The 25024-nt window shown below is 38.1% G+C and overlaps 1 protein-coding gene across 2 annotated transcripts in view; it reads right to left on the bottom strand.

Annotated features, from left to right (window-relative positions):
* The window catches only part of Exoc4 (exocyst complex component 4), a 691851-nt gene extending 667215 nt beyond the window's left edge, over positions 1-24636 (bottom strand). For both annotated transcript variants that reach the window (XM_042695949.1, XM_042695950.1), the window contains exons 1-2: positions 24526-24636; positions 2548-2737 (exon numbers count right to left, since the gene is read on the bottom strand). In XM_042695949.1, the coding sequence (XP_042551883.1) occupies positions 2548-2737; positions 24526-24611 (276 nt within the window). In that variant the 5' untranslated portion in view covers positions 24612-24636. The remainder of the gene's footprint in view (positions 1-2547; positions 2738-24525) is intronic.
* Between the last annotated feature and the right edge of the window lie 388 nt (positions 24637-25024).

Raw genomic sequence — 25024 nt, 5'->3', positions numbered from 1 at the left:
TTCCTTGGTGATAAGAAATGGACTTTCATGGTACAAACTGTCAAATTATGCAATAAAAACAAATTCACTTTCATTTTTCTCCATCATGTTTCTCTTCCTATTAATCAATTATTAAAGGCTTTTTTGCAAAGAGCTTTCACCCTTTCTCTTCCCAACTGAAGCTAATTCATAATACTGAATTAGGTGACATTTACTTTCTTGACAAACTGTCTGATAGAATAAAGGTTTCTTTTGTTTGTTTTCTTTTGCTCACAACCCCAGCATACTGAAAATAAGGATAGTAAAAAGGCTGTGGCTGCTAAACCAAATGCACAATCCTCAAGAAGTGGCTTTCTTTTTCAGTACCAGTACCAGGCGAACCCTCTTTGTTTGCGGCAAAGATGCTATCGACTCAGAGTGGTAGGGAGCAAAGCAGAAATCACTGCTGGTGCTCCCCTTGAGATTAGGACAAAGTCCTTTCACTCAGCCAAACTAATCAAAAAACACAAATACCAAAAGGTCCTTCACCCTTGCTGTGATTACCTGAGGCAAAGCCAGAGGTCAGCAGCTCCATACATTCTTTTTCTGACCCCTCTTGAGCTTACTATATTGGGTCACAATGGACTACAGTTTACTTTAAATCTAGAGCAACTGATCTATAGCTTTACCCAATGTCCCAGATAAATCCATAGGATGAACTCACCACTTGCAAAGGCTAAGAATTAAAGTATTCCTTTCAAAAATTCCCAGTTATTTTTTAAATATAAAGCGGTCAGAATATTGCACAAAAAAAAAAGGTTAAAAGCTTACTAATTCTAGAACTGGATTCCTAGTGGCAGATACATGATAGTGATATATCAATAGTGTTCAAAGAAAGATAGTTTGTGGATCTACTTACAAAATCACAACATAAGGTGAAGATAACAGGAAATAGAACATGGGAGAATGACATGCACACCCATTTCTAAGTAGGCGCAGGCCAGCCTGCTCAATTTACTGATAGCAAGGGCAGTAAGTTTTATATTATGGTCTGTGAAGCCCATCATCCCCCAGAGCTACCTGAGAGGCAATTACTGTGTGCTGAGTAGGGAACTAAGCGTGTTGATCTGGATCTTTCGGTTCAATCCCAAGTAAGCAGAGAACATTGCCCCACCTAATGTTTTTAAAAGGGAGTATTTTTTTTTAAGGGAGTATTTTTTAAAGGAAAAAAAGTGTGCTGCCTTAAAAAATGAATGAAAATCCCCAGCAGCAAAAGCTTTAGAAGTCAGAGAACAGAACTCAAATTCTAAATTTATTGAGCCTAAAGACACAATTATGCCTGGCAAAGAATCTGTATTTCTAAGTAGCAATTATTGCAGCTTATCAAATAGTACAAAAAAGAATTAAAGGAGTAGTACTCAAAATACACAGCCAAGAGACACATAACTGCGATGTGACGGTACATAAGCCAGTTTTGCTCAGTTCATCTCCCTGGCCAAATATAAAAATACCTCTTACAAGCCCAGTTTATCCTTTATGTACTAAAGGCCAGATACGCAGTAACCATGAGCTTTTCAAGGGCTTACAACAAAAGGAAAGGAGGAGCTGAGAGAAAGAGGGAGCAAGGAAGAAGGAAAGAAAAAAGAAAAGAGGCAAAAACAAGGAAAGGGAGAAAGAGAAGAAGTAAAAGACAGAGACAGAAAACAAACAACCTCAAAACAAAATAAAAATTAAAACCAGCTCAGCACAACTAAAGCATCATATTCAAGAATATTAGCCAGGCATTGGTGGCTCACACCAGTAATCCTAGCTACTCAAAAGGCTGAAATCTGAGGATAGCAATTAAAGCCATCCGGTTAGGGAAGTCCATGAGACTCTTATGTCCAATTAACCCCTAGAAAACTGGAAGTAGAGTTATGGCTCAAAGTAGTAAAGTGCTAGCCTTCAGTAAAGAAGTTCAAGAACAGTGCCCAGGCCCTGAGTTCAGACCCCAAGACAAAAAAAAAAAGAATTTGTTTTCATAAACATTTCATAATATGAAGTATTTCATATTTTGAATTCTCTTTCATAGTATGAAATGTTTATATTAGATCTAAGTAATTTATAAGATTTTCTTCACAGAAAAAATACCGACTGCAGAGAAATCACAACCAACTTCAAATTCAGTTACATACTCAAAGTTAAGACTGCAAAAACGTTAAAAAATATATTGAAAGAGATTTTTTAAAAATTCAAGTACAGCAATCCACCAACACTTGTTAACAATAAAAAAAGGTGGAATGTGCACACATTAACTACATTTGCTATACTCTAATTAGAGGCTCTGGAGTCTTAAGGAGCGCTTCTCTTTGGTTCAGATTCTTGTCAGCGTTTCTCAAATTGAGATTGTCTGCCTTATCCTATTTCACTCTTCAGTGATGAGAAGGGCCCTGCCCAGGGTGCTCTCTGTGGTCTTCCTCAGCCTGGCTTTCTAGATACCTGCAAAACTCTTGAAACCATCATTGTAAAGCCAACACTAAGAACCACTAGTCACTGTGACACCTCTCCAAGCCACCACACCTGTACTAATGGGAGGTATCACAGGCTTACCTGTTTGATTTTATTGCGGGAGTTAGTGATGCGCTCTGTGATGCTCTGGTAGGTGCGAATGGCTGTTGTCAATTCTGTATAGTGCTGCACAATCAGCTCATCTAGGTCACGGTCACATTTCTCATAGGCTTCTTCAAGGCGACCCTTCTCATTTTCTCTGTCTTCAACATCATCACTGGTAGACAGAGTCCTGGAGGAGAAAGAATAAATAGAGCTAAGAAAACTTAATAAGTAAAAGAAAGGTAACTCAGAAAAGTAACAGAAAAAGGTGCCTTTCCCCCAATCCTGGATGTTGTTAAACAAAGCTGAGCTACTCAGTCATCTTACAGTCGTGGAAGGAATAGCCAAGAGAATTGCCAAGCTATTGAAACTACCTCATGGGACCATTGAAGAGGCCAGGTTTGAAGCTGCCTCACCTCAAGACTTCTTGTTAGGGGAGCTAATGAATACATTGTTTATATAACTTTCTTTTATAGGTAGCTGCAAGTGTTCCAATTGAAAAATCACTCATACACTAAGGAATGACCTTCCAAAGAGCTCATCCAAATGACCTGAATTTGATACAAAGACTTTAGCAGCCTGCAAATAAGGTCATATTTATTTTAAAATCTGTTACAACAGCAATAAACTAAGCTATGCTACAAGACAGACTGCATTTACTATTCTTCAAACAGCACTAACAAGATTGATATGAATCAACGATAATGAGGGAATGAGATACTTATTAAAAATATTTCAATTACTTAGTTTGATACATGGGCCACAGATTTTGTTTCTTCTATTATTTTTCTTGGGTAATTTTTTTTAATTTAGTATTATAATCAGTAACAGAAACCTTTTCCTCTTATCTGTTGACTGGGGTAATTTAGAGTTTCATTAAATTCCCTCAGATTTGTCAGCTTATACATTCAGTCTAGTTTATTTCATTTATCTTTTTTAATTTGGAGGGGGTGAATTTTAGGCTCTCAGTGATGGATGCAATCAATTATAAGTCCATCATTAGAACTGCTTTCGGAGATGGACTGTCAGCAAATCAATCATATATACACCTCTTGATATTAGCAAGCAAAATACTGTACAACAGTCTTCTCCAAACTGTCAGTCACACCACAAGATCTTAATTCATGTGCCACACAATACATAAAACTACTTTTTCAATTTAGAAAGGAATTCAAGGGGCCAGCCTTTGCATTTAATCTAACTTCCAAAATGAATTTTGCAAAAAGTGTTAGGAATGCCAAGAGACCATACATTGCATGAAATCCTGAGTAAGAGATACGCAATGAATAAAAATGTAAAAGCTACCAAGGACAGTGTGACAAACTCAGGAAAACAATTATCACTAAAATCTACAAGACTTAAAGTAAGGGCTTCTCTGTGTCAGATCCTGCTTCCGTGTTCGTAAACTGGTGATCCTAAACCAGAATAACTGAGGTTATTTTCAGGTAGAGAATACCATGCAAATAGCTGACTACTAAAGTAAACCAAAATCAGAATTTTAGAAAAAACTAGACAGAGCTACCAGGATTACAAGTAATATTTGGATACAGAATAGCTTAGCATGTCTTCTTGTTGTTTTAATAATATATAACTTTGCTCTTTAAATCTGAAATCTTCCAGGCTGTTCATCTAAAGTAAAATATAATCAAAAAAGTGCTCTCTATTTATCAACTGTCCCAAAGGTAAGAGTTCCTTAACATTTAAGTCTATCGTTTCCTCTTTTAACAGGTCTCCAAACCTATATTGTGTCTGTCTGCCATATTTGCAATGCTTTTCATAATTTCCTCTCTCTACTACCATTTGTGAAAGGAAACCTGCCAAGCATCTCACATTGTTTACCTTAACTAGGTAGCATTACCATTAAGGAAAATGTCAGGCCCACTGTGGATACCTTCTGTAGTATCAGCTGTCACTGCAAGACATTACTGGGTCATTAGGAGTTATTTAGGAAATAGAAAGGGTTACTAAAATGAAGATTAGAGAGTAAATTGAGTCCATAGGGGATTTTTGCTCCTGTTTTTATTTTCAGAGAAAACATTTATATAAGGAACATTATGTGCCAGGTTTGCTCCACACTAGAAATCTATCCTCTTCATATAACCTGGAATAAATAGCAATTTTCTTTCATTAAAAATACTTACATTTTGAAACTTTGAATACAAAACTATAAAGTCTTTTTTTTTAATTAAAGAAAATGAAGGCAGTAAGGATAATAAAATACAATAATAGCCTCTAATATTTAGAGAGGCTTACTAGCTGCCAAGAACCAGCTGTGCTGAACGTTTTATAAAATGTATTTATAATCCCTTTGGAGCAGTCCTGCATTCTTTCCCTTCCCCCTTTTTCTGCTGAGACTGAAGAGGTTAAATTAACTTGCCCCACCTCACACAATAAGTGCAAGGATAGAACAGAGATTTAAACCCAAGTGAGTCTGTTCACAGATGATGTTTTAAACTACTGCAGTGTTGGAGGCGCTAGAGTCGGCCTTGATCACCATAATGATCACCCATATGACCCTTGTAATCACAACTCATTTTTGCTCACCTACAAAATGGAAACAATGAAGTACTTCTAGTATTATGGGAAAGTATTTAAACAGGATCAAATAAGCCCTAGTATTTCATAGTCACACAATATCTGTTGTAGTTGTAGGCTATTGTTGTTACAACAGTCGTAGTTGTTGTTACTGTTATAGAAGTTGTTATTATATTATAGCAGATTGAATGTCCATCCAGTTCCAAAGGCTTGGAACTAGAAGTGTTTTGAATTTTGAATTTTGTCTTTATATTCTGGAATAGTAACTTACAATGAGACTGGCTGAGGATTGAGCAAGTCTAAACATGAAATGTATATTTTATATACACAGTCTCAAGGTAATTTTACACAATATTTCAAAATTTTTATTCACGAAACAAAGTTTCATGCTAAGGAATTCTATTTGCAGCATCTTGGGTCAATACTCAAAAAAATAGAATTTGGGGATATCTCAGATTTCAGATTTTTACAGTGGACATGCTCAACCTATAGCAGCAGCAGCAACAGCAGTAGCAATTTTCTGTATTAAAATGGAAAGCACATCCTCTAGAAAAAAAGGTTCAAATTTCATGACCCCAAAATGCTAGATTAGATATCTCTGGACATGAGATTTAACCTCTCTGATTCCTATTTTTCCTTAATATTAAGAACTATAAAAGACTGGGCTGGGAAGGTGGCTCAAGTGGTAGACCGCTCGCCTTGCATGCATGAGGCCCTGGGTTCGATTCCTCAGCACCACATAAGCAAAAAGAAAAAAGCCAGAAGTGGCGCTGTGGCTCAAGTGGTAGAGCGCTAGCCTTGAGCTGAAGAGCTGAGGGACAGCGCCCAGGCCCAGAGTTCAGGCCCCATGACCGGACCCAAAAAAAAAAAAAAAAAAACCTGTAAGAGTTTGAGATTTTATGCTATTTGCCTCTAGCATATGACCTGCAATAGTTTCACAGGTGCTAAGAGAAGAAACCAAACTCCTGGGTCGGAGAATAAAGGCTTCATTACCCAAGGCAAAAGCAGGTAGCATCAACATCAGTTCCCTTTGTCCACAAGTCCCATGCATCTCAGACAGAAAGGACCCAAAATGAATGCCTGCCCCCATTGCAGGTAGTTATCCGAGAGGAATCCAGTGTTTAGAAAAGCAAATCTTTTATAAGGTCTGGAAGCATGCCTGCCCTTCAGTAAGAAAGATCTAATCTACCAAGGCACTTTTTTAACAACCATTCTTGAGGAACAGAAATTAAAATAAATGATGTTCACTGCTGTGCTCCCAAAACTTTCAGACACTACCAAAAACACATCAGACACAAGGAAAACTGCCCCCAAATAAAAATGAAATATTAAGTCACTAAAATCCTTCCAGGATTGAATGTTAGTGTGGTGCCAAGCAATAGCACTAGGCAGCAAAGATTCATTCCCAAACTGTTTCCCCTTTGCTACAAAGTGAGTCCAGAAAGGCCTCAGATAGCAAATCCGTGCAAAATGACTGAATGATAGATCACACAAAACTGAAAGAGCACACAAGTCTAGACATAAACACCATGCAAATGCTAGTAAAACCCCGTAAATTTCAGGATGGGATTATCATACTTTAATCCTGGCACTTGACCTAACTAAGAGCAGGGTGGAAGAGAACACTTGTCATCTAGCTCACCCTGCCAGCCAGGTCAGGAACCCCTCTTCATCCTTCTAAGCTTTTGTGTGTTACAAAATGCTCACTAACTCATGCAATTCACTGAAATTCTCAGCTGCTACACTGTGACAAAGCCTTCCAATAAATAAACAAACAAACTAATAAATAAACAAAATCAGGCTCTTTAGAATTTCTACCCACTGATCCTAGGTCCATCTTTTTTGGTAAGACAAAGTAGGTCTAATCCCTCTTCTTTTTAAAAGGACACTAGGCAACAGTTCTTTTCTCAAGTTATATACTTCCAATTTCTCCCACTGGTTCTTCCATATCATGGTCTGAACACCCCATGCATTTGTTGCTTCAGACCAAAGTCCCCTCAGAAACAGGAAACACTCACACAGAAATTACTATGGGTTAGGCGCTAATTTGAACGCTTTAACGCAAAGATTCATTAACCCCTGACGACCCTATGAGATAGGTACCATTGTTTGCTTCTTTCTAGAAATGAAGACGTTACACAGTTCAAGGCACATAACTTTATGTAACAGGGCTGGCCTCAAACCTGGAACATGTGGCTTCAAAGTCTATCTCATAATGGCCTCATTACCATTTCTCTTGAGGTTTGGTCAAAATTGAACACAAAATACTTCCAATTGGAAAGAGGTTTCACATCTCACAACATGGTCATGATAGCTCTAAGAATACATTCTAAATTTATATCACATTTTTAAACTAAGTCCACAACTTAGCCAAGATCCCTTTGACAGTGAGTGCTGGGAGGCCAGCTTTCACATATCAACTGTAAACTAAATGTAGAAATTAACAAACACCTATGTGTTCTCCATACTAGAAAGAGGTGGGGCACAAGGTACAAATTACTGGGAGTAACAAAACAGGGCATGTGATGGTTACTTTGCACACATAATCTAAAATATTCTCAAAATAGTCCAGTGAATTAGACAGTGGATTAGTCCAGTGAATTACCTCTTACAGGTAAGGAATCAGAGGTTCAGAGAGATAATCTGCATATATCTACATAATAATATCAAATAACAAATAATCAAATAATATCAAAGCAGAATTAAAGCAAAGTATACTTGACTCCATAGCCATGCTCTTTCTATCATCCTCATTATAAAATTCTGTCTCCCAGCCTTCAGCTCCCAGGCTACATAGTACCATGCCCCAATCACATGGACAGCTAGAGAGGGACATGTCTACAAGCAGCTTTTTAGAATAAACAGTCTTAAGTCTGGGCAAAAAAAAATTTTAAAAACAGGAGATAAAGGAAATGAGTAAATGGCAAATGGTTTATAGTTGCTGCTCCAAGACAAATTCAAGTTATTCAACCACTCTTCAGGTTTTTTTCCACTCCAATTTCAAAATGATTATGATTTACAAACTTCTGTCAAGTTCACCAAAGAGCAAAAAAAGGGAGAGGGGTAAGCTAGATTGCAGTTAAGCTGGACACAGAGACATTTCTGGATCACTAAGAATTTTTCACTAAGACAGCACTGGTATTTTGCATGATGAATTACACCCCTAACCATGACTAATTAATCCCCAGAAAGGCATTTATTTACTTAATAGACTCAAAGGGCCACTATACACGTGTTGAGCTACTGTTAACAGCATCTAATAGAACAAGTGTCTATTAAGTGATTCCAGTAGATTCACAAGCCACCAGCTCCAAACACGTCCTAGGTACAAGCATTGAACTCAAGAGTAAATAACTAAAGATTGAAAATGGTTTGTCTGTTTCCTTTTTTAATACCAGCTTCTGTATTTCAGTTGGCCCATCAAATGTTTTGAAAGGAAAATAACCAGTCACCACCATTCCTGGTTTCTTCTACAGAGCAATTTTGTTTTCACTTTGGACTTAATAGAGTAATGGAGTCTAGACAGGAGAAAACACATAAAAGTCGATATTATTCTTTAAAAAGACGAACAGAAGACCAAATAAAACAAAAAGCACACCTATAAAAATAAGGTTAGTCCGCATTTATAAGATTATTTCTTTGTTGCTTTGTATGTCCCTCCCCCACAGTATAACCCCTGCTTTCACTATATTTGATGTCGGTATAATTTGTGGAGGAGAAGGGGAAAAACAAGTCGTTTAAGGATACAGGTGGATCCGTTGCAACAATGAGAAGTACAAGTTGTCATGTCGAAAACGAACTTTACAACTTTGGTGTGGGGGTGGAGGAGGATTGGGTGGGGGGTGGGGGGAGGCTGGGAAGGTAAACAAAAATGTGAAAACAAAGGAGGAGGCTACAATGCTTGATAAGAAATGTACTCATTATCTTGCCCATGTAATTGTAACCCCTCTGTACAGTATGTTCACAATAAAAATAAAAATAAGGTTAGTCACCAAAAGGTGACCCAACACTCAAGAGAAGCAATAACTTTCAATCAAACATAGAATAAAAGGATGCAAAAAGGAAAAAACACAAAGCTAAATGAGTGCTATGAGTGCTATTATGAATACAGAAGAAAACCTTGCTATACCAGCACTGAGGAGGCCAAGGCAATAGGATTGTGAGTTTGAGGCCAGTTGGACCCCATAGCAAAACCCTGCCTCAAAAACAAAACAAAACAAAAAAGTGATAAATAAAAACAAATAGAAGTTGGGCATAGGTGGCTCACTCCTGTAATCCTAGCTATTTAGGAGGCTGAGATATGAGGATCACAGTTTAGAGCCAACTCAGGCAGGAAAGTCCAGTGAAACTCTTATCTCCAATTAACCACCAGAAAACCAGAAGTGGCTCTGTAGCTCAAAGTGGTAGACCACTAGCCTTGAGTGATAAGACTCAGGGACAGCACCCAGGCCCTGAGTTCAAGCCCCATGACCACAATAATAGTAATTAATTGATTGATTGATTAATTAAAAACCTGCCAAATAGGGCTTTGCAACTTTAAGCTACCTGACCAAAACTGAGTTATTTGACCTCTCTGGGCCTGTTACTCTTGTAAACAGGAAAGATAATAATACCTGGTTCACAGGGATGTTTTAAGGAATGGAGAAGTGCATGAATGTGCTGTGAAAATGCTGACCCATGCATTATTAGAATCAAAATAAATAATCTATGAATCACAACATGGTTAGCCTCCCTCACTCTAAAGTTCCTGGGGATATCTACATATGGACTGAGACAGACCATTGTTTTAGAGTCTTATGGTGCCTTATATATTAGATGTTTAGTAAAAGCTACATAATGAACAGCAGCCAGATTCAGGCTGCAGAGAGGTCATGGAGGACAGCTAGCTGCCCTAACAAACAACTGTTAGGAAATGGTCTCATACAAAGAAATGCCTATTTGAAAATCCCTAGGAAATGAGAAGTAAAAGAATTAAATAGGTACTGATTCATTCATTATTACCAGGCATATTTCTAAGCAGCTAGAGATACAGCAGTGAACAAAACCCATCCGTCCCTCATGTGTGGGGAAAGGCAGACAACAAAGCAAACAGGGAGGGAAGACAGGAGGAGGTAGGAGCTGTGGAAACACAAAGGCAGGAAAGGAAGATGAGAGGTATTTTAGATGAAGGCACAGTGGACTCTTAGATGAAGAAAGCAAGAGGACGGAGTTTACTGGGAGGTGAGGAGGAAATACACACACCATCGGTGGAAGCTGTTCCAGGGAGAATAGAAGACATGGGGGCTTGAAGGAGGATGAGCAAAAAGGGAGTGGCAAGGAGGTCAATGTAACTTTAGAGACTCAAGGAAGAATGAAGTAGGTAATAGGAGATGAGGTTAGGGAAGAAAGTGGGAACCAGACCAGACACAACTTGATGGGTTTTTACAGTAGATGTTCTGTTAAGCCACTGGGGGTTAGCAACTGGCCTGAGAGTGAAATTTATCAGCCTGTACTGGTGAAACTAAGTTAATATTACTCAGATTGGTCTTGTTTTAAATGTGGTTTCCTTTTTCAAATTAAAAAAAAAATCTGAGATGATTTCTAACAATTGTAAATAATAAAAAGCAAAATAACAAGAAAAAGTAGAATTAAGGAAATGTAGGACAAAACAACATACAAAGTACAGCAGGTCACATGGCCAAGCAGAGTTTATATCAAATGAGGCCCTCATTTAAATTTGGGGTTTCCCAGTAGTCAAGACAAAAATGAACATAGTATTATAATTCTTACCATGAAAAAGACAGATTCTAGTTCCTCCACAGAAAACAAACTTACATATTCCTAAATTCCAAAAGATTATCTTTCACTTAAAACAAGGGAGACATTGTACAATACACTGAATGACATTCTCAATAATCTTCTGGAAACAAAGTAATACATTTTACAACACTAGTTCTAAATCTCTTTGGGAACATAACATTTAAAAAAAAATAATTCAAACCCAGAGATTTTGAAAGTCTCTAAATTTAACCCAAACATAAAGTCTACAAATGAATCATTTTAATCTAAGAGCAGAACTAGGGGAATTTTTAGAATTAAATGGAACACATTTAATTTCCTCTTCTCGGCAAACATTTTGCTAGTTCAAGCCAGCAAGTCTTTTTTTTTTTTTGTCAGTCGTGGGGCTTGAACTCTGGGCTTGGCTGCTGTCCCTCAGCTCTTCAGCTCAGGGCTAGTGCTCTACCACTTGATTCACAGCACCACTTTCCAGTTTTCTGGTGGTTTATTGGAGATGAGAGTCTCATGGACTTTCCTGCCTGGGCTGGCTTTGAACGGTGATCCTCAGATCTCAGCTTCCTGAGTAGCTAGGATTGCAGGCATGAGCCACCAAAGCCCGGCAAGCCAATAAGTCTTTCAAGACTATGTTGGTATTAAATCAACATCACGTGTTGGTATTAAACGGTTATTCAAAACATATCATGTATTATAAGCTAGAAAATATGCATTAAGGTTGAACAATTGATTTTGATCATTTAAGAGACAAACTATGACACTGCCTGCACATCAAGATTACCTGTAAGTAGGTGATAACAGACAGTTGTTTATAGTGTTTTGTTGTGTTACTGTGTGTGTGTGTACGTGTGTGCGTGTGCATGTGTGTGTGTGTGTGTGTGTGTGTGTGTGTGTGTGTGTGTGTGTGCTGTCAGTTCTTATGCTCTACCACTTTGAGCCATGGCACTACTTCCAGTTTTCTAGTGGTTAATTGGAGATAGGATTCCCAGATGACTTTGAGTCACACTCCTCAGATCACAGCCTCCTGAGTAGCTAGGATTACAGGTGTGAGTCACCAGTGCTTGGCTGTTTAAGGTATTTTACAAAAGTGATGAAAAGTTCTCTGGTTCAGTTACAACCTGAGCTGTGTCTCTCCACATAATGTGTATGAAGCTCAACCCTCCATATGACAGCATTTGACAGTAAAGTCAAGAAGGAGTGTAGGACTGAGTTCTCTCATTCTCTCTCTCTCTCTCTCTCTCTCTCTCTTTCTGTGTTTCTGTTTCTCTCTGTATTGTGTCTCTATGTGTATTTTTTTCATCCTCTCTCTCTCTCTTTCTCCACACACAAACAGTCTATGTAGACCAAACTGGCCAGGAACTAGCAATCCTAACTCAGCCTCCCAAGTGCTGAGCTTGGTTAAATTCTCAAGGCAAATAGTATTTAGTCAACCTCCTTAGCCAAAAACAGATATTTAGGGAATCCACAAGAATTAGCTGCTTGATATACCATAGGTAACTAAATTAATTAACCTACAACAAGAAATATTTAACATGATACACCTGGAATTTTGGTGACACCTGCACAATGATTCGATTAAGTCATGTTTTCTGTACACAGATTAAATTGTCTACCAAGAGCATTTCTTGTTGGCTCCACTGACCTGTCTTCCAGAAGTAATAAAGACTAACAAAGCAATTAATGGAAATCCCTTCAAGCTACTCAGAAAAACTAATTACAAGGAAGTCTTCACATATCTAAAAATCAGTATCAGAATGCAGAATCTCTATAGAGCAAAATCTACAGTAAGAATCAAACCTCTTCAGTCACCTCCATTCTGACAGGCACTCAGAATGGGCCTAAGAGACCAACTACATATCACAGAGTCTCTCATTTTTTATTTATCAAGCACCTCAGCACCCCAGTCAACATTATTTTCTAACACATAACCACAAACAGAAACTAAGCACGGTTAAACATTTTAATGTATTTTTATTGTTATTAAAAAGGTGAAGTACAGAGGGGTTACTATTTTATAAGTCGAGTAATAAGTACATATCTTTTTGGACAATGTCACCCCTACCTTCGCTCCCTCCCAGTTTTTCCCTCTTATCGTCATCTACAGTTGTATAGTTCATTTTCAACATAGCATCTAGTGAGTACCTGTGCTACATTTGTTCACTCTTTGTTCCTCTATTTCTGTGCCCCCATTATCCTCCCAAAGACAAACAACATGGTTACAAGTTCTCAAGCATTAACTAGGTTCAGAACTCACTCCAAAGAAAAAGATTAGGTATCGGTTTACTGTTCTTTCCAGAAGATAATGTTCCTTTGTATCACTGATCCCAATTAAAGCCAAAATCTTAAGTGGAGGAGATTCTCCAAAATGTGAGTTCCAAACCAGAAGACATTTGGTGAAATCCTTATTTCCAAAGTGTAAGTCTAGTTTTCTTTTCCTTTAAAATATAAAACATCCAACCTAAGAAATGCCTGATTATAGCATATGCCTATATTCAGCAAGTGACCTTAAGGCAGTTCTTCAAGTGAGTAGAGTATGAGTACAAACTGCAGAGGAAAAAAACAGGTTGCTGGTTTGATAAGCACTAACTACACAAGCTAAGACACAAGACTTCCAAGATGATTATATGCACTAGGAATAGCGTATAAATGCTTCCAGTGGATTACAAAAACAAGAGACCCTCATCATAATTCTGAGTTTTCATAAAATATCATACATTAAAGAAATATTTGAGATGTGGATCATTATATAATCACATGAGATATGGCCTCACTTAAAGCATAAAAAAATCAGATTTTAGTCTATTCAATTATTTACTGATTGCTTGCTTCTTAATTATGCCTTATTATAGCCAACAAAATATAGGAAACTTCCATCCCAACTGATAGCAATTAATAATGACAAGTCCCTCTGAAAAAGTTTTTGATGCATATGAACAATTCCCCTTACCTTACCAACATAAATAGATTCATGTAATATCAAATGACAATAAACCATTTCCTTTTTAAAACCAGTTAAAAATTCACTGTCTTGCTTTAGATAGCACTGAGAGCCAGTTGCTACATCCAACACATACACATATAGTTTTTTTCTTTTTCAATATTTCAATTCACTAATTTATACAGAACACTTCTAAGGACCAAAATCCACAAGTCTTTTAGTCAACCAATAAGGCCATTGTTTGCAATGAAGTAAAATCACCCCCACTCCAGAATACCACTGAGATCAAAGATAACAAAGTCAACTTAAGACTTATCCCCAACTTTTACCCACTCTCTAACTCTTTTTCCACCTCCATTTTAAGGTCCACATCCTAGATGATTATTTTCTGGTGAGTTCCTCAGAAATAAGCTATTAGGAGTTGTGTAATTTTTGAAAGCTGAATTATACAAGATGAAGCAGGTTTATTAACGGCAAATATCCATGAGACTTCACTATGTCAATGGGGCTAAAACAGAACCTTGTTTCTCATACTCTTCCCCTTCTGCATGTACACATATAAACACAAATGCCTTTTTTTTCAAGTGTTGAGAACTGAACTCCGAACCCAAAGCCTTGGACAGCTAGGCAAGCATTCTACCATTGAGCTGCACCTCCATCCAGCCCTTTTGCATATATTTTTGTGGAAAATTGGGCCATGAATGAGAATTAAGGAACTTATCAAAAAAAAAAAAAATCCAGCTTCCTACTGACACATTCTTATCTTGGAATGACCCTAACTTCCTCTCCAATTACTTCATTACAAACTGCAGACATGTTTTTGCTTTTTAATATTTTGTTCTCTTTAAGTAGTTGCCATTCAACGAAGCAGTTTCTGAATACATTGCATCTTGATCAGTGTCATACCTTTCAACATTCTCACCCACCCCTCCCAACCCACTTGTCTTAATTTTAGATTATGTATTAATTTTTTTGTCTTTTAACAAAGCAGCTTATGTTTACAATGCATCTTGATCTGTGTCACTGCTTCAACATCTTTACCCCCCTTCCACTCACCCTTTACCACATATTTCTCAATTCTATGGTATATACAATGAATTCTTGCCTGAATTCTCCCTGCTTCTTCCCTTCATTCTTCTACATGTCCCCTTGGCCCCACCCTACTCTCTAGCAAGTACCCATTTCCTAGTATTTATTTTGTTAGGCTCTGACTTAGTCTTTTTAAAGAAGTACACCATTTGTGCTCTCCAGAGAGTCTATTACACTTGAGTCAATTCATTTGTAGCCCCTTGCTTACTACTCAGTGTGTTTACTTGTAGATTTATAGGCACATTCTAGCTACCACGAATAAGGGAAACCATGAAACCTATGTTTCCCTGGGTTTGGCTGACTTAATATAAATATTTCCAACTCTTTCCATTTCCTTACAAATGGTACAATGTCATTCTATTTGATGGATGAGCAGATTGCCATTGTGTATACACATCACATTTTCTTGCTCTATTCATCTATGAGGGGGCATCTGGGATCTTTATCTTAGCTATAGTAAATAATGCTGCAATGAACATGGCTGTGCTGGCAGCTTTAGTCCAGCCTTGTTTGTGCTCTATTGGATAAATGCTGAGGAGTGGAATTACTAGGTCTAGAGTAGCTCTATGTTTAGTTTTTTGAGGAACCTCCATACTGCTTTCCAGAGTGGACATGATTATTTATTGGAATAAATTTCAGTATATGTATACATCTTATGAATGTTTTAAGCACAGGCATAACAGTAAGAATAATTCCACTTAGTTTCTTATATGGGAAGTAATTCCCCACCCAAATTATGTTTTTAAGACTATTCCAACTTAATCATGCTTTGGAATCAATCACCTGAACTCTGGTTAAAATGCACAGTCAAATCAAGCACTGCCTGTAACATGTCTTCCTAGCAAGCTCCAAGGCATCTGCTGAGTAGTAGGTAATGTCTCTCAAAACACTGAGAGAGAACTAGTCTTAAAAAGAATTATGTTCGACCTTTTGAATTGTGTCCTACTTGACTTCTGACAAGAGCTTTAAAAATAAATAAAAGTCAGAAAAGATCCTCACCAGAAGCAATGAAGTGTTAATGCTTTTTTAAGCAACATAAGTATTTTCCTTTATTACTTTGTGTTAAGTTGTGCCTTTCTACGTTATTAAAGACAAAATCCCTAGGATAAAAAGACTGGCTACTAGAATAATGGCCAAGGTCATAACTCATTTCATAGCTTAACCGCAATTAACAAAAATGTAAGCAGCAAACTATAAGACTGTAACAGAGAGCAGAGTTCAGAATTACATTCAAATGCAAACAAAAACAAAACAAAACAAAAACACTAATGGACTCTTAAATATTGTACTGCCCAAAGAAAGTCCATTTCAACCACATTAAACCTCAGGCTAACATTGCTATTACAGATATTAAATAAAACAGAACTATAAAACGAAAGAAACAAACATGCATAAGAGTTATAAGGCATTTCTCAGCATTCTGAAAGAAGAGTTCCTGAAAAAGTGCTAAAGGAAGTGAAGGTGTTCAATTGTTCAATACTGTAATAACTAAGACCCTTCATGTTGAAAAATCTTGTTCTGCTCACATCATAACTTCCAAATACCACATTGAAATGTCTTTTTCCTCTCAGACCACACGCAACCCAAAATGGTACCAAAGAAAATGAATATTTAAAGATACTTTTTAAAATATAAAGTATTCATGGATTTATGCTTTGGTTGTGGAGAATAACAAAGAAATTAATAAATAAAAAGGTTTCCAAACACTGGAAATAAGACTATTATTTTCATGGCAGTAAGGGGGAAGAAAGAGAGCTCCACAGAGAACACTTACATCTGTGGAGGGTTAGTATGGAGCAGCTTAGTCAGCTCCGTATGCAGCAGCACATATGAGAAGGATCTACAGAAGGCCCAGAAAAGAATAACCTGAAAAGATTCGAGGAAACAATAAATCCACATGGGGCTGCAAATAGTGCCTATTCTCTCTCAGCCAAAGTGAAAAGTCTCATAATTCTTAGGGCACTAAGTAGAGTATGCAAAAGAAAAAAACATGAGAAAGAACACTGTAGAACACTAGAATTTCTCTCACCAAGTCATATACTAAGACTTGTATAGTTACATCTTACATACACACACACAGACACACGCAGGCACACACACATATCTATGTATACATGCATGCCTCAAAAAGACAGAAAATAAGGTTAGGGTAGCATAAGATTCCATAGATTGTTTTTTAAAAATTCTAGTTATCCACCCCACATTTTAAGTATTATCTTTACTTTTTTGGCATATTCATTGCTGGAATCACTTCTCACTAGTATGGTCTTTCTATAGAAGATTGATTTTTGTTTTGAAGGTTTGTTTAAAAGTCTTATCAGTGCTTAATTCTGAGTTAAGAGTAGATGGGGGCTGGGAAGGTGGCTCAGTGGTAGAGTGCTTGCTTTGCATGCATGAGGCCCTGGGTTCGATTCCTCAGCACCACATAAGCAGAAAAAAAAAACAAACCGGAAGTGGCACTGTGGCTCAAGTGTTAGAGCGCTAGCCTTGAGCTGAAGAGCTGAGGGACAGCGCCCAGGCCCAGAGTTCAGGCCCCACGACCGGACCCAAAAAAAAAAAAAAAGAGTAGATGAGAAGATGGGTACAACAGGCCTGACTGTTAGCCTACATCTGAGAGGCTGAAGCAGAAGGAGCACAAATTCGAGGCCAGCCTGAACTATATAATAAGACCCTGACAAAAGGGGAAAGGGAGGAGGAAGTGAAGAGTAAGAGAGAAGAAAAAAAATGGGAGGAGAGGAAAAGAGGACAGTAAGAATATAGGTAATTTATCTACTCTATGACTATTAAACTTTAGTAGCTGGGCCCCAGTGGCTCACACCTGTAATCCTAGCTACTCAGGAGACTGAGGGCTGAGGATCACGGTTCAAAGCCAGCCCAGGCAGGAAAGGCCATGAGACTCTTACCTCCAATAAATCACTAGAAAACCGGAAGTGAAACTTTTGTATCTGTAAGACTAAAAGAGGAAAACAATATTTTGAGAAATGGAATTAGTTGGACAGCATTCTTCTTTTATGACTACTCTTTTCACAAATTTTTACAATATAATTTTATAACAGAAAAAGGCTGCCATGAGACCTTTGATTCTCTATGTATAAGGCATTTATATCTTGTGTGTTTTACATATATACACATGCAGTATATATATATATACATATATATATATACATACATACATATACAAACACATATTTAAATCTAGCTTCTTTAGCTTTATTTCAGATTATCAAAGAGTTACCATCTTAGTTCAGTGCACAAAACTTCCTGGTCACAAAGATGCTCACCTGGAGTCACTGTAATCAACCTAATGAGGATATTTATAATGGAAAACATGATAATTGCTATCTGTAAATTTATCCAAAAATCAAGTTTTTAGTAAAAGAAGCTAAAATATGAGAAAGGAGGAAATGAACGTTTGAGCACCTTCTCTATTACAAACTGTTGACACTTTTACATGTTCTTTGATCATCTATCATCCCCCCAGACCACAGGGGATCATACCATTATCCCAGTTTACAAATGATAAAGTAAGACAGAGATCTTAAGTAACTAATCCAAAGTTGTAAGAAAGCATGTTAAGTTTCTACTCAATTACACTGAAGTACATACTGAACCTCTGACTGAAGGGTATGCCCATACCTATGTTCAAATAATGGCTTGAAAAAGTTGCTCCTATCATCCACTATTAAAACTGCATGCTTCAAATCTTTCAAGAAATCTCAATGTAACTAATTACATATGGGGCTTGACACCAAGATCTAGGTCACCAATTTAATTCTGCATAGTCAGTGAAAAAAATGTGATCTCCCCTCATTTCAACATATTGTTCAACATGCCAGAACTTCCTGATAATTGGCTACAAAGTTTTCTGATAGTAATGTTCAAACAACACTGGCTACATCACCAGTGCCTACACTCTGCAGGCTAGAAACCTAAAAATCATTATGATATGGGTTGAAATGAAGAAAGGAGCTGGCCCTGGAAGCGGCGTGAACACCTGGCCACACCTTCCAGGTCTTGGCTCAGGAGGGAATGACCATGTTCCTTTCCTGCCACAAACTGTTACAAACCTCAAAGCTATCCGTTCAAAGTCCAGATCAAAGCCTGGACCCCTCCAACAAACTTTACTTTGAATTAACTACAGGCTGACCAAAATATATTCTGCAGAGGAGGGGAGTTTTAACAGGTATCTACAATAAAGGATTTCCTACGGTTTTGAAATCTCAACTTCTGAGAAGACATAAAAGTTGATGAAAATATGAGCTTTCCACTGCCTCTAACTCTTTTTACATCTTTGGCCAATGTCTATCTACAAAAGCTCTGCCGCAAGGTTTCAATTAGGTCTTCCTAAGTCACAACCAAAGTTTGTCTCCCAATTAAACTGGCTATTACAGGCCAACTTACAAAGGAGAGAAGGACAACATATAATTGGAAAGCAGATCACCTAACAGTAAGTGGTAGACTTGTTTCCCAATTAAAAATCTGACAAGAACTCACAAAAAAAAAATAACCTCTCGAAAATGTCACTTGCTTATTTCCAAACAAAAGATTGGTGGTGGTTAGATCAATAGAAGGAAAATGAAAAATGTGCACGTGTGTGTATGTGTAAAACTGGCCAAAGTGCACATCAACAAGTAATCAAGAGTCTGTCCACACAGTGAGCTGTTTTAAAGGTCCAGCCGCCAAACTTAAAAGGTGACAGCAGTAGCCTCTTGCAGACTATAACACAAGCAGCATTTGCTTCCTCATCAGAGCCTTTCACACAAATCTAAAGACTTCTGTAAAACCTTCGGAGTCTACCTTAGAAACAACAACTCTCCTGAAATACTCTTACACAGCATTTCTTAAATAATTACAATTTTTTTGAGTCTCAATGTACTTTCAAAACATCTATCCAGTGAAATTCTTTGCCAACATACTTAATAAAGAATAAACTTAGCTTTAAAAAAAAATAGTACCAGTAGCTTATGCCTGTAATCCTAGCTATAAAGGAGGCTGAGATCTGAGGATCACAGTTCAAAGCCAGCCTGGGCAGGAAAATCTGGGAGACTCTTATCTCCAATAAACCATCAGAAAACTAGAAGTGGCGCTGTAGCAGAGTGCTAGCCTTGAGTTGAAGAGCTGAGTGACAGTGACTAGCAAACGTAATTCATGAAGTTATACCAAATAATTCTGGCTTTTTCTTTTCAGGACTTGGACTTAAATTCAAGGTCTCTTACTTGTCAAGCAAACATTCTAAGTTTGATATGCTGAGCCATATCTCCATCCTTTTCTGTGCCAATTGTTTTTGAGACAAGAGACTCTCTCCCTGCCCAGGTGCAAATCTGGTCTCAGTCACTTATTTTAGGCTTTCCATCATAGCTAGGATGGCAGGCCCACATCATTCTACCCAGCTCTCCACTGAGAAAGGATCTTACCAGCTTTTCTACTCATGCTAGCAATATGCTGTGATCCTCCCAATCTCAGCCTCCCCACTGATAAATGTTGGCTTATAAATACTTTAACATAATGAACTATGAGCAGAGCACTGGTGACTCATGCCTATAATTTTAGATACTCAAGAGGATGAGATCTGAAGGTCATGATTTGAAGCCAGCCCCAGAAAAGTCCATGAGACTCTTAGCTCCAATTAACCACCATAATGCTGGAAATGGAGGTGTGGCACATATGACAGAGCAAAAAGCTTAACCAAAAAGCTAAGGGACCACATGTAGGCCCTGAGTTCAAGTCCCAGTATCAGCACACAAAGGTAATGAACTCATATTAGCAAAAATAGAGTCATCATTTAATAATTTAATACCATGATGAGACACAGCAATGAGCCTTGGATATGCTTTCCCTTTGTCTATATCTACTCTGTCCTTAAAATAAACTTAGTCTATCTGTAGATTTGTCTAATCCAATATTAAAAGATGTCTGCAACAAAAAGTGCTGTTGCCAACTATTAGGAAAAGCACTTTTAAAGCAGTATAAAATGTATCTGAATTACCAGAGGCTACGATTTGGAGCATGGTTCCAGGCTATCCCAGGCAAAAAAGTTCTAAGATTCCCAACTTAACAAAAATACCTGAACACGATAGTGCACAGCTGTCATTCAGCTGTGGTTCTCACTGCCAGTGCAAAAAAGAAAGACATGGTCTCAAAAATAACCAGAGTAGAAGAGCTAGAAGTATGGTTTCCAGCAGGGGAGTGCATGCTTAGCAAGTGTGAAGCTGAGTTTAAACCCAGGATCGTTAAAACAAATAAAAAAGCAGTATGTTATAATACATAAAGTAGTATAAAAATGACATCTTTTTACATATTTGTGCAAGATAACTGAAGGGTGACGTTTAATATTATTCAAAACAACAATTGCTCAGGGACACAAAAAACATAAAGCTAGGGGTTGGAGGCCTGGCTTCGGTCATAGAGTGCCAGTTAACAGGCAAAAACAAGCATCAGATACTGAGTTCCAGTCTTGGTCTCAAACAAAAATAATAAATAATAAATAAAAATAATAAACCTAAACTGATCATTTTTAAATACACTGTATTCTAAGAAGCAATATATTTTGTTTTTTTTTGTTGTTTTGTTTTTTGGTTTTTTTGGTTGTTTTTTTTTGGGTCCGGTCATGGGGCCTGAACTCTGGGCCTGGGCGCTGTTCCTCAGCTCTTCAGCTCAAGGCTAGCGCTCTACCACTTGAGCCACAGCACCACTTCCAGCTTTTTCTTTTTGCTTATATGGTGCTGAGGAATCGAACCCAGAGCCTCTGACATGCAAGGCATGCGCTCTACCACTGAGCCACCTTCCCAGCCCCGAAGCAATATATTTTGTGACAATAACAGGCTCATGGAAATGTGAAAGAGAACTGACATGTACCAGGTGCATCTTCAAGAATATTCAGATATTATAAACCTACTACAAGTTTTACTTTTTGAGGACTGTTGCCAAAGCAACCAGGAAAGTTAGTATTTGACAGAACTTAAAGACTTAAGCACAGAAGGAGTTAATCAGAGTATACAAAACTAGAAATAATTAATATGATGCCATAAAATGTGAAACACAAAGGATGCAGGTTGAATAAATGCACAGAAGAGCAACTTCAGAATGCTAACACAGTTTCCTAAAAAGAAATATACATTTTTGAGAGGTGGGAGAGGGAAGGAAGAGTAGGAGAAAAACAAAGGAGTGGGTAACAATGTTCGACGAGATGTACTCATTACCTTACCCATATAACTGTAACTCCTCTGTACAGAATCTTTACAATAATAAAATTTTAAAGAAAAGAAATAAACATTTTGGAGTTCCATTCTTCCAAGCAGGCCTTCCCTTCACCCCATCTCTCAAAGGACAAAGTCATACTATCAATCTTGTTCACTGACACTATTTATAAATTTGCAAAAGCAAACCCGGAAGGAAACAAGGAAATTGCATTGGCAACATCCTCATTCCAGACAAAACTTTTCAATGACTCAAAAAATAAATAAATAAAAGTAAAAGACAAACACCTACTCTACAGCTTTGAGAATATCAGACTGTGTTCATTTGTAACCAATCTTTACTAAACTTGCCCTGAATCTAGGTCTGAATATTCCCTAATGCCAAGCTTGTAACAAGTATGATAAGATAAAGATGTTAGTTACATGTTTAGAATAGTTAAAGTTAAGGAAGAAAAAATTAAAACGATACATAACAAAAGTCCAAGTAAAATTCCTGAGCCAAAATGATGGTGATACAGTGAAGGTAATACTGATTAGCCTAAGAAATGGATGGATAACCACAAAATCATGGTATGCACCATTCAGCAATAAGAGATACCCCCTGAAGAACACAAATGAATGGTCCACCAAAGGCAATGCATATCTCTGAATCCATATCAGTCAAAACGTTTTACAGTGGTTTCCAGGTTTTTTCCAAGATGAGACATTTATTTGGGCTAAGTTAACTAGCACTGAAGAAAACAGACATAGCACAATAGAAATGAAAAAGGTCAGGGGGAAGCCCTAGCTTAAGCAGGAAAACACCTACCCTTGAATTCAAAACCCTAATACTTTCCCCCAAGAACTGGAAAAAGTCTATCATTTTTTCATGACCGTCTTACGCCATAATTTTATACATATTTTATTTCCAAGTAAAATATACTCTCCTCAAGAGTGTATTTTGTCTCTGCAAAACTCAAAGCATTCATCTATTCACTCAACATTTACTAAGGATGTACGTAGTATAAGTGCCAGGCACCATACTACAAACTAGCACTGCAAACCTATTATTTAAGTAAATGTTAACTATAAGGCAGAAAAAAAAAATGAACAAGTCCAAATTAGAATACAAACAAAAACATGTACTATAATTCTACAGAGGATTAAGGTGGAAAACTACAAGTACTCTGGCTGAAGTTTAAGTATCATGAGATCTATCTATACTAGCTATGTACTGTCAATTAAGAATGTGGGCTTGAAGTTGCACACCACCATTTCTTCTGCAAGGCCTACCAAGTATATTGTTTCCATAAAACTATTATTACTTGTAAAAGACAATTAAAAATAATGATTTAACAGTCCATAATCTTAAACTACAGTCCCTTAAGATCCACAGGATGGTTCTTTTATCAGTCCAAGATGGATAAGAGTTGTTTTACATTTGAGATACTCATACATGCAAATGCTTACTACCTACCAGATGCTGTTGGGCCCTGGGTTTTAAAGAAGTAATCAGGACTGGACAGGATCCCTTTAAGAACCCAACAAAAGTTGAGCAGAGGTTGAGGGGAAGGTAAGATGAGGTGTACTTTTCACCCAACTCCTCCCCTCAAATTAAAAAAAAAAAAAACTTTGAGTTGAAATTCCATTGCCAACAATGTGAAACGTGTCATAAATATACATTTCATTCAAGTTGTTTTTAGTTATTCCTGTAATATACATTTCGCTCAAGTTGTTTTTAGTTATTCCTATATCATCTTTACCGGTGCTCAATTTATTTCACTTTATAAACAACAACAACAACAAAAAGATCCCTTGAAGGTCCACCACTCCACTCACACCTTACTGTTCCATGCACAGAGAATTTGAAAGCTGTTTGGTTTTTAAGGAATAGGAAGGCAGCAAACAACAGAACGAAAATCAGAAACGAATGTGAGCCTTCAAAACCCACAGTGGTAACCAGCCCACTGCAGATCCTTGAACTGGAGACCGTGGCCATTCACAGGTGGGGAAGAGTGTCCGGAGTTGGGACACCCTGAAACTCGTGACAGGAAATGCCCAAACTTCTGGAAGTCCCTCTGGACTGGGAAACGGGACTCCTTCCCTGGTGCCATCAATCCACCAATGTGTGCATCCACGTGTGTCCTCGTTGACCATGCCTTCCCCAGCCTTCCTCTGCCAGGCCCTGGGACCCTAAAAAGCTCTCTGCTCCTACAGAAAAGACCTTGAGGCGCGGCTCCTCCCGCTAAAGCCCAACCTCGTAGGTAAAATAGTAAAACGGGTGTGTGTGGGGGGGTGATGGAGGGGCTGAGGCCCCAGCGGGGGTAACCACGGGCCCCGGGAGGAGCTGGGGGAGGCCAGGAGCGCACAGAAGGGTCGGCAGGGTGGACCCCGGCTCCCTTCTCCCTTCCAAACCGGAGGTCGAGCCGCTGTCCCCTGACCCCTGACCCTGCCTCCTGCCTCCCTCACCTGATCACTGAGATGAGCAGCCCCGAGGGGTCTTTGCTTTTGCTGACAGTGCTTCTGTATTTCCCACCGGCTGCTTCTGCCGCCATCTTGGTACGGGTGGTGAAGAGCTGCTAGGCTTGACAGAACCAGGCGAACGTAAATTCCGTATTTGACGCCCCTCGGGTATAAGCCAATGGGAGAACAGAATTTCAGACATGCGGAAGTGCAACACCCAATAAAGGGAGGGAGGAGGTGGGACTAACAGTGCAAGTCTCTTTGCCGCGGCAAGCGTGTTTGCTCCTAAGCACAGTGGGAGTTGTAGTTCTTTTACAGCAACTAAGTAAATCAACGATAACTTCAAGTCTTCTAAAGAGCACCTTCACTTGTATAGACTTTGATCTTTTTTCAGTTCACTTGCTTTTAGGATGCTGTCAAGCTTTTTAGTCAAACGTTACATGATGATGCTAATTAAATGTATTTGTAGATAAGGGCCTGTATGTTTGATGTCCATATGCAGGTT

The sequence above is a fragment of the Dipodomys spectabilis genome, unplaced genomic scaffold, assembly GCF_019054845.1.
Source record: "Dipodomys spectabilis isolate Male_0828 unplaced genomic scaffold, ASM1905484v1 ptg000197l, whole genome shotgun sequence".
NCBI lineage: Eukaryota > Metazoa > Chordata > Mammalia > Rodentia > Heteromyidae > Dipodomys > Dipodomys spectabilis.
This window is presented reverse-complemented; position numbering and strand designations above follow the sequence as displayed.